This window comes from Alligator mississippiensis, chromosome 9, assembly GCF_030867095.1.
Source record: "Alligator mississippiensis isolate rAllMis1 chromosome 9, rAllMis1, whole genome shotgun sequence".
Taxonomy (NCBI): Eukaryota; Metazoa; Chordata; order Crocodylia; family Alligatoridae; genus Alligator; species Alligator mississippiensis.
This window is the reverse complement of record NC_081832.1, coordinates 42451418-42465033: the sequence shown is the minus strand read 5'-3', so window position 1 is coordinate 42465033 and position 13616 is coordinate 42451418. Positions and strand designations below refer to the sequence as shown.

The following is a 13616-nucleotide window of genomic DNA, read 5'->3' as shown; positions in this document are numbered from 1 at the left end:
TCAGAGGTGAGGAGCAACTACAGAGAACCACCTTTCATGTTTTCAATAAACAGACTTGTTTTGCTGGCGGGAAGTTGCTCTTGGCTTACCTTAGTGACGGGGCATAAGAGGGAAAGTGGTCCCTTGGGTATATAGGGTCTAGACCATTTAGTGCTTTATAGGTCAAACTAGCGCTTTGAATTGTACCCATCTAGGTTTTTTTGTTCTGTTTTTTTTGGGTGGGGAGAAGGAGCAGGAGCACAGAGTAAGACTGGCTGTTTCTTCTGGAACATTCAAGGGATTAAATAAGAGGCTGGAGAGAAGCAGCGGAGGGAGGAAAAGAGACTGGCTTTTTGTTTTGCAATATTCAAGAGATTAGATACAGGCTAGAGTTGGCAGGAACAAACTATTCCATGAAGGACCCATGTATGAACTCCTCTTTCCTGTGTTTTTCATTTAACATTTTCAATAGAAATTTCCAAATAAGGCTTTCATTGCACACACAGTACTGTCACCAATGCACTTTTAAAAGGTGAAACATCACTAGAGTTCAAGGAAAAGAAAATCAGCTGCAAAGACATTTAACAAGAGGCTCTTGCCCTAGAGGAAATCTAGGAAGGTTAAGAGCATCCATGACAGGAAAAAAAACTCAGAAGATAGTAACAGGAGACAGGTGTGAGATTCATGAGGTTTATTAAACTTGCTTAGAATATTTTACATTATGTCTGAGACTAGATCATTTCCCTCCAGCCTTGGAAGAAATGCTATAAGAACATTTATTTAATATGAAAGGAACATGACACGGTGACCAAGATGCTCAGTATCTGCCAATGGCACAGGGCTCCACAGCTCTGCCAAGTAACAGTAATGATCAGAGACAGGAGGTTGGTATTCTCCAGTCTCGGGGAATGTCAGCTCCAGCTCACCCCCAGACTTGCTCAGGGGCAGAACATGCTTTAAAGATGGACAACACAGAATTTCTGCTCCCTGGGGACGAGGAGTTCCACAACAAAATAAATATGGCTTCAAAGCAACCTTCCAACCCCCAAACCCGCTGACATGTGTCATAAGCAAAGCAGCCAAGAACCTTGGCATTTACTGGAAGAAATCTTTGCAAATCTGTCCATCAACCAAAATCCAACAGACTAGCAGATGTGGGTGGCTGAGAGGACTTCAGGGCTGGCATGTTCGCTTCTTGATTTCTTCAACAAGATTTTCCCTACGAATATCAACCTGAAAAAAAAAAGAGAATAAATGCTAAAGCATTCCCTCCTGGAACCTTCTTTTTCCACCCCATCCAGTAAGACACCAAATTATACTTGCTCCCCTTGTTGCAAAGACATAGCAACAATCCACCCTCCCACAAGTACCTGGAAGCTGGTGATTTTTGAAGCTGTTTGTAACAAACTGCATCAAGTCACCTCCTGAAGGGCTCTGGATCAAGCTTTATCAGAAAGCAAGTCTGGTTCAGTACCCATCTTACACACGCATCTCTGCAGAATGACAGGCATGGGAGCTCTCCATATGAACCCTGAGCTAGAGAGGTTGTTACCTTTTCCTTGGGATTCCTAAAGCCCTTTTTTCTAGACTGCTACACAAAGAATGCTCTTACTCCTGTATCAAAAAAAACCTTCTCAAGCTTCCAATGAGCTTTTTAGGAACCAGTTCAAAGGTATCCTCCTGTCACACAGAGAAGGGGCTTTTAAAAGGATCCAGGCTAAATATCACCTATAACAGGTCATTTACTCCCAGCTGATCATAATTAGCATGGGTTGGTAAATTATCAGATTCAGGTGGAAGGAGTGAGATTTCTCTAGAAGACTGGGAAATCATTTCCCATGACCAGGCCTCAAGGGTTTTGGTCCTTCATGCCAAACCAGAAGAGGAAATACAGGAGGAAAAGCCTGGCAAGTTGCAGAACAACCCCACCACCAAGCTGTGGTGCTACCTGATGACTGTGAAACTCAAGCTGAGCTGGACCTACTCACAAAATATTGATGACATTTGCATAATGCAAGATGATGCAAGTTTGTGGCTGGACCTTCTGAAAAGAAATGAGGCATCACTTCCAGGTTATTTTATTATATTTATGATGATTTTAAGCAGGCTCCTATTTGTCTGGTATGGCACTGTGGAAAACATCTACCCTTGATTAATTAGTATAGTTAATATTTCTTCTGCAATTAACTTATATGTAGGAAGAGACATTCTCTGTATGGGCCTTGATAGGTGTCTCCTCCTGATTTACTCTTGTTTTACCTCAGTGGTTTCCTTGATCTTCCAAGGAGGACTCCTCAAAAACCTTGCATTTTTCCTGCTTACTAATCAATTTCCTGATATGTTCCAACTTGGTAGAAATGGATAACCTTTTGTTACTGAAGGTTATTTCAATCAAAATTGGGACTTTCTGATAACCAATAATGAACAGTTTGATTAACAGGATTTTCCTGTTAATTACTGCTTGGGACTCTCTTGATTTACACAACTACGAGAATGCTTTGAAGTTGCTGAGCTAAAGGGTATAAAAGAGGAATGAAGTAGCTAACAGGGCGTGCTTCAAGGATGAGAATCATTCTGACAAAAACTGATACAATGCCCAGCTGATCTTCTAGGTCAGCAGTTCCCAATCTGTGGTAAGCGTACCACCAGTGGCATGCAGACAACCTGTCAGTGGTAACCATTAAAAGATTTATTATAATTACTTTATATGACAAAAATTTGCTGGTGGTACTTAAGGTTTTAAATTGGTGGTGTTCAATCTGTCACAGTTTGAGAACCGCTGTTCCAGGTGAAAGGATCCACACCTTAGAGAAGCTGAAAAGATTGAGACCACCTCTTTGCCTGTATTGGTGAGAAACTATCACTTTACAGCAAAATAGTGGACTTTGCTTTAGGTTCATTTAACAGTGAATACTTGTAGTAAATCAAGCCTTTCTGTAACTCAAACAAGTTGCATCAATCCTTTATACACTAGTCCTGAATCCCATTTCATGACTTAACACTTTGGAACCCAAGGATAAGAGTAGGAGACTACCTGCACTAAAGAGACTGTAAAGCTCCCTGGCTCAGAGGGAACTAGACAGAAACTCAGAAACTGAAGCTGCAGAACTAGACATTAGAAACCTAAACAGGTACTCTTTTGGCATAAAGAGTCAAAACCAATGGTATCGATAAAAAGAACCCAAAATGAGGTGGAATGTTAGCTGAGTATTTTAGCCTGTGAGTTAATTTTTACAAGATTTGGAAGGATATTGAGGTAACACCACAGCATGTCACAAGGGGGCACTACAGAAACCAACACGACCACACTACAGATTTGCTCCAATCTAGGCAAGTGTTGCCACTTAACTCAACAACCTCACGTCCACTCTGGTCCTCATTAGCACCTACCCTACTTCTCTCCCCTTGCTCAGTCTGCCCACTGTTTGGGGGAGAGCTTTTACCTTCCTGTATCTCACTAATTCAGATTAAAGGGCCTAGCTTCTTCGATTTCTCCGTCAAATAACTCTAAGACTTTCCGCGATGCAGCGTGTGTGAATGTGTTACTAGAATACAGCAAAATTCAGCACTAGTACTCAATGAATATATACACATAGGTGGAGAGGCAGGCAACAGTCAGGTCTCTCCTCTATCCTTTCCCATGTATGGTTCATTTAATCTCTGACAAGGCAAACCTGGTTGATTTCCAGCCCAACCCATCCCTAATAGGGTAAGTAATTCTCACCTCCTCCCTGGTAGCTACATCTCTCAGCTTGACAACTCCATCCTTGAGCTCCTGCTCACCTATGATGGCAACAAGAGGGATCCCAGTGTCCTCGCAGTACTGCAGCTGGTTCAGCAGTTTGGGGTTCTTCTTGTATAGCATTTCTGCCTAGAGGGGCCCAGAGCAGAGAAGCATGTTTGTTACATGCTGATTTCTCCAAGCATTCAGGGTTGAGATTCCTACTAATTGGGCTTTCCCTCTGCTCTGCCTTTGAGGAAGCAGGACCAGAACTATCAGTTACCAGGAAGTAAATGTGGCTTCTCTTTCTGAAAATCAGTAAGAGAAGAGAACTTCCAGAGCTGGAACATTACCTTTAACATTAGAAAACATTTAGTCCCATCAGCAATATAAGGACAGCAGAGCTGGAAGACCTTGCCTCTGCCCATTCCTGTGCTGGGGCTGGACAGTGAGGAGCTGCGTTGGTTCTATGCAGCTGGAAGATTTATCCACATTGCTGCCATTTCTCTCTGTCCCCTCAGTGAAGAACTGAGTCAGGGCTGGGCAGCTTCCAGCTATGCCCACACTGTGGGGTTGGGAAGGAGCAGAGAGAAGCAGCAGTAGTGCAGGCAAAGCTTCTAGCTGCCTAGCCCTGGTGCAGCTCCCCCTTCCTGCTGGAAACTAGACTCATGACCCAGCCAAAGCATGGTGGGGGAGGGGAGGGGAGGAGAGGGGAGGGGAGGGAGGCTGGGAAAAGTTGCACTGAGGCAGCACAGTTCCAAGTTGCCTGGCCTCAACACAGGCACAGACAGCTGCCCCCCCCTTGCAGCTGACACACTGCCAAAGCCTCTGGGCCCATGCTGGACTGGATCCAGGTTGTTCCTGCCTGTGGCTTGAAAAGGTTGCTGGCTCCTGAGGTAGGCAGTACAGTTCAAGCTCTCTTTATGCTTTACTGAGGCCCCAGAAAGCCTACCCCTACCAGTGCTGAGGGTGGGCCTGGCAACTAAATCTAGAAAGAAGGCACAATTTTGTCTTGCTGGACAAAATGATGGGGGGAGCTGGACAGCAGGTCTTAGGTCTGAAGAAGAGGCTACAGCTGGAAAATGATGTGGAGCAAGAGATTTAATAAAGGATTTCCTGTACACTCTTGCCCAAGGACACAAGAAAATACCTTTTGGAGCCCCCAGGAAGTAAAGTGATCTGGGTGCGTTTATTAAGCAGATGCCAAGTCCCCTTCTCAGTGACTGGCAGAGGACAAGGAGGAGTGTGTGAACGTAGACATGGAACCTCTGGATAGAACTGAACAGGTAGTAAAATCACAATCAAGACCTCAGAGCTTGTTGCTCAGGTGCAGCATCTCTCCTGAAAGTTCTCCTTGCTCACAGTCCTCCACGCCCAGCACCAGAAAAAGAAGGAATAGATTCAACTGGTCTCTCTCTTTCCTTGCTCAGACATTTTCCAGTCTTACCTTGATCCCAGAATCCCACAGCTCAGAGATGAGCTTCAATCTCTCTTCAAGGAGTTTCTTTTGAGCAGATGCCACAAGCACTTGTGTGTCTGTTGTCCGGATCTTCTCCTCGGAAGCCTGGGAGCAGAGACAGGATGTTAAGAGATCTGTTCAGGACCTACAGAATTATCCTAACAACTAGTGAGCAGAGACTTCACCCACCTCTAGTCCTTCAAGTCAAGAAATACAACCAAATACGTTGGGTCGGTATGTCACCAAGTAGACATCCAGGTGTGATCATATTCCAGCCTGCTTAAGCCCCTGAAAAAAGCTGCTTAAGGCCAAGACAAAGGTACTTGACAAAAGTAGATGTTTCAACACTTTCAGAGATGCAAGCAGTGTGGAATAAGGTTGCACTTACCAATGTAGTTGCCTAACAGATAGAACAGGATCTGGCTTTTGTCTATATAGCAGTGGTGGATCTCAGGAAGAATGGAACCATGTTTGTCATGCCAACCTGAGTCCACGGGCATGCTCTTGAGCCAGTGGTTCAACTGCAAAGTTGCTTCAGACTCATTCCCACCATGCGTTCTAGAGCCCTTAAGTCTTGGCAGTTCTCAGAGCAGGCACTGGGGGTGAGACTGAATCAGCTTCACTAGTTAATTTCCTGCTCAGACAAGCAAGATGTGCTCAGTTCTGTTGCATCTGAAACCCACTGCTGATGCACTATAGACAGGGCCTTAGAGCCCTTTGTAAACTTCAATTAATGGGCAGGGGGAGAACTTGCTCATGTTGTAGAAGGACAAGTGAAGAGCAGCAGTGAAGGAAGATTGCTTGAAAACCCCTGCAAAGGAGAACCAAACCCCATCCTCTGAGGGCTATTTGACCTTCCTGAGAATGTTGGATTTTGTTGAAAATGCAGTTTCTACCTTTTCCTACTGCAACACCACCATATTGGAGCTGCCACTAACCAGCAACTCCACCCACCATCAGCTGAGCAGGCCTTAAATGGGCATTAAGTAGGTGTTTGCAGACTCTAGCTTCTACCTCCTGACAAAGACTTGGCAGAAGAGGACACAGAAAGCTGAGGACCCCATGCCTGAGCTCCAAGGTACAGGGAAGGAAGAGAAAGGAGGTCAGCAACAGCAGCTATGTTGGGGGGGCAATGAAACTGTCAGAATTGCTGGAGAACTATCGTGTTAAATCAGCAGACCCTGCATTCTTCACCTGGAGCTCAGATAGTCCCCTTTCCAGAGTCAAGTGTGCTAAACAATGCGCACATGCAATTTCTCCAGTGACTGCAGGTTCTGTACAGGCAACCCCCGCTTAACGCTGTTTCACTTAGTGCTATTTTGCTATAATGTTCATTTGAAACTGATACCCCATTTCATTTAGCGCTCAGCAAGTTTCGTTATAACACTTGTGGTCACCATCTTGGGTCATTAAAAACAATTGTGGTCGCCATCTTGGGTTTTCAAATACTTTCAGTTTCACTTAACACTTATTTTGCTTAACACTTGGTTTTTCAGGAACCAATTAACAGCGCTAAGCAGGGGTTGCCTGTAATACTTTGACTAGCTCATTGGGGCAGGACTTATGCATTCCACCTTGCTATGTGTGAAGGCAGCAGGTGCCATTACAGTGCATGGAACACAGATACGGCCATAATGCAAACCAAACTGGACAGGGGGCTGGACCCAATGATCTCATGAGGTCCCTTCCAGCCCTAAACTTCTGTGACTCTGTGTGAAACATCAGAGGTCAGTCTTCTCAAGCTGAAGCTAAGAAAACTCCTTTACAAAGTCCTGCCTCCCCTTCTTGGAAGATGGAGCTGGTATTTCTCATCTTTCTAGGGTAAAACCAGCACAAAACCCTTTCCTGGGAAATTCTTTCAAGCCCCTGCTGGTCACCTTTAACCCTTGATAGCCTCCATTTCAACTGGCTAGCCATTCCTTTGTAGCCAGTACAAATGCAGGTGGGGACCCGATTCCTTACAGGCTACAAGAATCTGTCATCCCTAGACCCTTAGAACAGAACATAGCAGAGCAAATGCCTGGCTACCTTCCCTCTACAGCCCCAAGGAGACAAGAAGGGATTTCATAGTGTTTATCTCTTGGTGGGGAATTTTCCTAATGTGAGGATCCACTAAGCAAAACTGTTCAGCCCCCTTCAAGCAAATGCAACATCTTCAAATAGACCACAAAAGCCAATTCTGATGCAACTCTTTCCCATCAGTGGAATCCATCCTGCTTTATATCTATATGGGCAACCAAAGGGGTTGAGCTTAGAAAAGTATGTTTAATTTTTGATGCTCTAATTGCTGTGGTCCAAGAATCTAGAAGTAGCATCTGATTTTGAGTGCCTCATTTTTTAGGTACTCAAACAAAGACCCACTGCATGCAACAAATCAGAGGCATGAGTACTTGGAACTCCTAAATAAATGTGGAGTGAAACGAGACTCAAGGAGTCTCAGAGGCCAGACTTCAAAGTTGGCAGGCTCCTCTGGAAATGTGACTGTTAAATAGAGCCAGTGCCACAATCCATTTCTTAGAGATGGATTTAGTCAGCCACTCCTACACTATTTGCAACATTCCTGGAGTTGACAAATTGCTTGAGGTTAAATGCCTTATGAAAAGTGTAAGTGGGGAGACCAGATGTGATACAGTCCCTAGCTGTACAAATGAGCCAGATGCATGCACAAACCACTGTTGTGCTGAATTAATATTCACATGCCTATAGCTGTGTGATCAGGGAGAGCCACTGCACCTTGTTTCAGGGGAGTAACTAAGCAAGTAACTAGCACACTAGATGAGTTGAAAATCCATGGCTCTGCACTAGCAGGGAGAAGGGGCAAATGCCAGTCTCTCTTCCCTGAGAACATGGGGAAGCAAAGCAGGGCAGCACTTACCTCCATTTTCTGCTCCATGAGGGAGAAGATCCGTTCGATTCCAATGCTAACGCCCACACAGGGAACCTTCTTCCCCTTGGGATCAAACATCCCCACCAGCCCATCATAGCGGCCTCCTCCAGCCACACTGCCAACAGTGGCTGGCTCCTCCACATGGTCATTCTGTTGCTGGAGCAGGACAGCCTCGTAGATCACCCCCGTGTAATAATCCAGACCCCGGGCCAGGCTCAGGTCAAAGGAGATCTGTGCAATAGAAAGGGAATTCCATTACTGGGCACAATTACAAGAGTCCAAGGCCACTCAGCCAAGCCTGCAGCAGCCCTCTTTGCTCCTTGCCCCACTCACCTTATCTGCAATGCCAAATAGCATCAGGTACTCAAACAGCAGCTTCATGTCTGCCAGCCCCTCCCTGGCCAGCTTGTTCTGGGAGAGTTTTGGGTCCTGGAGCAGCTCTTCAACCAGGTCCAGCCCACCTGCAGAAACAGGACTCATGACTGAAACCTACCATACAGGGAGGACGAGGTTACTAGCCAGAGCTCTTAGGGCTCACTCTATGCAGCACAGTCACCTGCTTGCTGCTCCAGCCTTGTGCATCACCATCTCCCATCCACAGGGTACCAACCACACTTAGGTTGGCCTAGGAAGCAGCAGCAGCAGCCTAGGGTCTACAAAATGCTGACCGTCCTTGTGTAGGGGCTGAGCAAGCTGGATTGGTTGCTGGATGGGTGATGTGACCCACAGGGACTCCCTATTGGCCTGGATGCTGAAGGACAGGGGCAAGATTGCAAAGCTCCAAAGAACTTACCGTGGAGTCTAACGTATTCCCCAATGCAATCTGCAGCCTCAGTTGAGAGCCCCTTCTCTCCAACTATCTCGCTCCTCACATCCTCCCACATCACCTGTGGAGGAGATGAGAATGTCATGCACAGCTCTGAGTTTGAAGCTGCTGCTGGGCATTGCTCTCAGTGGAGTCCTCATTACCAGCTCTTCAAGGTTTCCGTCTGTTCTGCTTCAGAGGAAGAGAGCAGCAAACCAAAATCAACACATTAGTCTTTAATGCATCTTTATGCCTCTGAGTTCCAAGACCTACTTAATTCATCTCAGATATGAAAGAATGAACATCATGGATGGAAGCAAGTAGTAGGGGCCATTTTTTCTGTACTAGGAAAAAAAAGATAAGAACTCAGAGAAAGCTAAAGGAAGGCTCGAAAAGGCTGCGAGGGCTAGAGATATGGTGGTCATGGGAAACCTTAACTACCCAGACATATTATGGGAGGAGCAGTCAGCTAGATCTAATTGCTCTCGCAGGTTCTTAACCTGTATTCAGGACCTCCACCTAATGCAGGAGGTAAGGTGTCCCAACAGAGGCAACGCCTTGCTTGATTTGGTGTTGGCCACGGGATGACCTGGTGGGGGACCTGTGGATTCAAGGCAACTTAGGGGACAGTGAATACCAAATGATTAAATTCACTATCCAGCAAAGGGTGGGCATTATATCCAGCAGGGCACGGGTACCAAACTTTAAAAAAGTTGACTTTAATAGACTCAGGGGATTGGTTAGCAGGGTGCTAGGAGCTAAGACCTTGGATGTGTTGAGGGCCCAGGATGGGTGGACATTCCTCAAGGAAACCATTCTTTGGGCTCAGAGTGAGTCAACCCCATGGCAGAGGAAAGGGAGCAAGGGGGGCCAGGAAGCCCCTTTGGCTAACCAGGGGCATCCAAGATACCTTAAGGGCAAAAAAAAAAGAGGTGTACAGGAATTGGAAGCAGGGGGTAGCTAGCAAAGAGGAGTATACTTCCTTGGCCCACACCTGCAGGGAGTCGGTCAGGAAGGCCAAGGCAACTCTAGAACTCAGGCTAGCGTCAGGGATTAAGGACAATACGAAGTCCTTCTTTAGGTACATTGGGAGCAAAAAGAGGGTGCGGGGTAGCATAGGACCCATACAGAATGGGCAGGGGGGCTTAGTGACGGATAGCAGGGACAACACAGAGCTCTTCAATGAGTTTTTTGCTTTTGTTTTCTTAAACGGAAATCTAGATGAACCCTCATAATACATCACAGACACCAACAAAGGGAACATCAGCTGACCAACCGTCAATCCCGACACGGTAAAACGACACTTGGAGGGACCGGATGTATTCAAATCACTGGGACCGGAGGAACTCCACCCACGGGTAATGAAGGAATTAGCGGAGGTCATAACTGATCCACTGGCAAGGATATATGAGTGCTCATGGTGCTTGGGTCAGGTTCCGGAAGACTGGAAGAGGGCAAACGTCGCCCCGATCTTTAAGGGGAAGAAGGTGGACCCAGGGAACTATAGACCAGTCAGCCTTACCTCTATCTCTGGGAAAATCCTAGAAAAAATTATCAATGAGCACATCTGTGTAAGCCTGCTGGCTAATGCGATGTGGAGGGGTAACCAACATGGGTTTTTAGCAGGCAGGTGCTGCCCGACTAACCTAGTTTCCTTTTATGACAAGGCCACCACCAATTGTTTAGATGCAGGAGTCGAGGTGGATGTTATCTATCTGGACTTCAAGAAGGCCTTTGACGAGGTATCCCATACCATTCCTTATAAATAAACTGAGGGGATTACACGGTAGACTGGGTAGCAAACTGGCTCAAGGGTTGCACTCAGAGGATGGTAGTGGATGGATCGGTGTCAACCTGGAAAGATGTGGGCAGTAGAGTCCCTCAGGGCTCAGTTCTGGGGCCAGTGCTGTTCAACATCTTCATCAGTGATCTGGATGAGGGGGAAGGAAGCACCCTGTCCAAATTCACGGATGACACAAAATTATGGGGTGCAGCTAACACCCTGGAGAGGAGGAACCAAATCCAGGCTGACTTAGACAGGCTGGGGAAGTGGGCAGAGAGCAACACGATGCATTTTAATACGGACAAGTGCAAGGTGCTGCATCTAGGGAGGAAGAACTGCCATCATACCTACAGGCTGGGGGGGTGACCTTCTCAGCTCCACTGAAGCAGAAAAAGATCTTGGAGTCACTGTTGACTCCAGGATGAACGCGAGTCACCCATGTGATGAAGCAGTTGGTAGAGCCAATCGCACCTTGTCATGCATCCGTAGGTGCTTCACAAACAGGTCCAGGGAAGTGATTCTCCCCCTCTATGCGGCACTGGTCAGTCCACAGCTGGAGTACCATGTCCAGTTCTGGATGCCGCAGTTCAAGCGGGATGCGGACAACCTGGAGACGGTCTAAAGAAGAGCCACTTGCCTGATTAGAGGCCTGCAGGGAAGGCCCTACGATGAAAGGCTAAGGGACCTTAACCTCTTCAGCCTCTCCAAAAGAAGGCTGAGAGGGGACCTTGTGGCAGCGTACAAATTCATAAGGGGAGAGCAACATGAAGTAGGCAACGATCTGTTCACCAGGGCACCCCCTGGAATGACAAGGAACAATGGCCATAAGTTACTAGAGAGAAGGCTTAGGCTGGACATTAGGAGAAAGTTCTTCATGGTCAGGGTTGCCAGAATCTGGAATGGGCTCCCACGGGAGGTGGTGCTCACCCCATCCTCGGGGGTCTTCAAGAGGAGAGTAGACAGGCATCTGGCTGGGATCACATGACCCCACGGTTGGTGACTTTTCTTGCCTGCCAGGGGCAGGGGGTCAGACTAGATGGCCCACTGAGGTCCCTTCTGACTATGAATCTATGAAGGTGTGGAAAAGAGTAGAAGAAAAAAATACTGTAGAAAAGGAAGAGAGAACACTTGGTACTCCAATGATAATAAACAAGTCTCACGACACTAAGCAAGTCCCTGCTTCTCATGCAGATGCACCCAAGGTACCTTTAAACTTACCTGCTCTGGGTATTGAAAGCTGCAGCTTAAGGCACACAAGACCTGCCATGAAATCTGGGTAATGCTGCTAGTGATACTCCACCTAACTCATGTAAAGCTATCTTAAGAATCTTTACCCAGGCTGCAGCTGCTGCTGTGCAGACAAGCTTAATTAACTCTTCTTACTCAATAGAAGGGAACTGAAGCACAAAGGTTATGAAGGTTTTCCAGAGAGACAGACAGAGCTTGCACCAGAGCAGGGATTAGTTGAATACCTAGACTATCAATCCAGTGCTCAGACTTTTAAAGAAAGCAGCTGTTCTATGCACTGAGCTTTGCTTTTTTGTTCTTGGTGACCCACAACCCTCTGTGGATTTGTATTTGGATGTAGTACATTGGCATTGGAATACTGTGTTCAGTTTTTCTCTCTGCAGCTGAAAAACACTGTTGACAGATTGGAGGTTTCAATGAAGAGCCATAAGAACGACTAAAGAACTGGAAAACATGTCTTTAATAAAAGATGCCATAAGCTCAATTAATTCAGCTTATCAGAAAAAGGTTATGGGATAATTTGATCACAGCCTAATTACCTATATGGGGCACAAAACTGATAACAGGCTCTCAGTTAAGTAAACAAAGAGTACAAAAAAGGTGGCTGGGAGCTGAAGATACAAGTCTCCAACTAAAAATATGATGCTTTTAATAGTGAAGGTAATTAACTACTGGAAGAGCTTTACAAGGTTTGTGGTATATTTGCCATTACTGGAAATCTCTGAAATAAAGACTGAATGTTTTTCTAAATATCCTATAGTTCAAAGAAGAATTAACTCAGAAATCCTCCAGCCTGTTTCAAAAAAGGATATCAGTTTACACCTGCGGTTCCCAAACACTGACAGACTGCATACAACCAATTTAAAATGATACAACCTTAAGTACCACCAGCAAATTTGTCATACACATATGTAAGAGACTATGTAGTAAAACAACATCAAAACCTTTAGCAATCATAAAACATTGTTTTATCAATTACGGTAGCCATATAAAACAATTAAAGTTAAAAAATTTGACCACAATTAGTTGTGCGATTAAAAAAGTTAGTTGCAATTAATTGCGATCTTAATTGCACAGCTAAAAACTCAAAATTGTGCAGGTACTTCATATGGTTGAGGGGTGAGAGAATTTGTGGAGGTGTGGGGGGCTGCGGGGGTGCGTGTGTGTGGGATTTGGAGCCTGGGGCGGCGAGGTCCCTGCATACCCTGGTTGGATGCGGGTTACTGTGGGTCAGGAGTGAGGGGCAGCAGCAGGGTTGGGCAGGCTGCAACTTGGGAGTGACACAGACACATGCAGACACACAGCGCCCAGCAGGTAAGCCTGCGGAGGAAGAGGAGGAGGAGAGGGAAGCGGTGTAGGCGGGTGCAGATCAAGGTTCCCATAGTGAGGGAGGGGGACAGGGGCTGGGGTGAATGGAACCCCGGGGCCGGGTCAAGTCATGGGATGGAGCCACGGAAGGCTCACCCAGGAGGGCTGGGAGGGAGACACAAGGGGCATAGATCCCTGCCATTGCGTGCACCTTGGGGGAGGCATGGGGGACACATCCCCCAGATGTGTTTGTGGGATAGAGGCACGCTGCCCACAGTGTTGGGCTCTCCAGCCCGCTACCGTTGCCTCTGGAGTGGCACGCAAGGCGATGTGCCTTCCGCATGCTGGCTACACCGCATCCCCTGCCCACCTGGTGGTGGAAGGCACATGGCATTATGCACGGCTCCGGAGGCAATGGCAGTGGGA

The 13616-nt window shown here is 46.6% G+C and overlaps 1 protein-coding gene across 1 annotated transcript in view; it reads right to left on the bottom strand.

Annotated features, from left to right (window-relative positions):
• Positions 1–655: 655 nt before the first annotated feature.
• HARS1 (histidyl-tRNA synthetase 1) overlaps positions 656–13616 on the bottom strand; it is a 28122-nt gene continuing 15161 nt past the window's right edge. Inside the window, exons 8-13 of the mRNA XM_006273416.4 lie at positions 8840–8933; positions 8380–8507; positions 8035–8277; positions 5148–5264; positions 3704–3850; positions 656–1212 (exon numbers count right to left, since the gene is read on the bottom strand). Of these exons, the coding sequence (XP_006273478.1) occupies positions 1153–1212; positions 3704–3850; positions 5148–5264; positions 8035–8277; positions 8380–8507; positions 8840–8933 (789 nt within the window). The 3' untranslated portion in view covers positions 656–1152. The remainder of the gene's footprint in view (positions 1213–3703; positions 3851–5147; positions 5265–8034; positions 8278–8379; positions 8508–8839; positions 8934–13616) is intronic.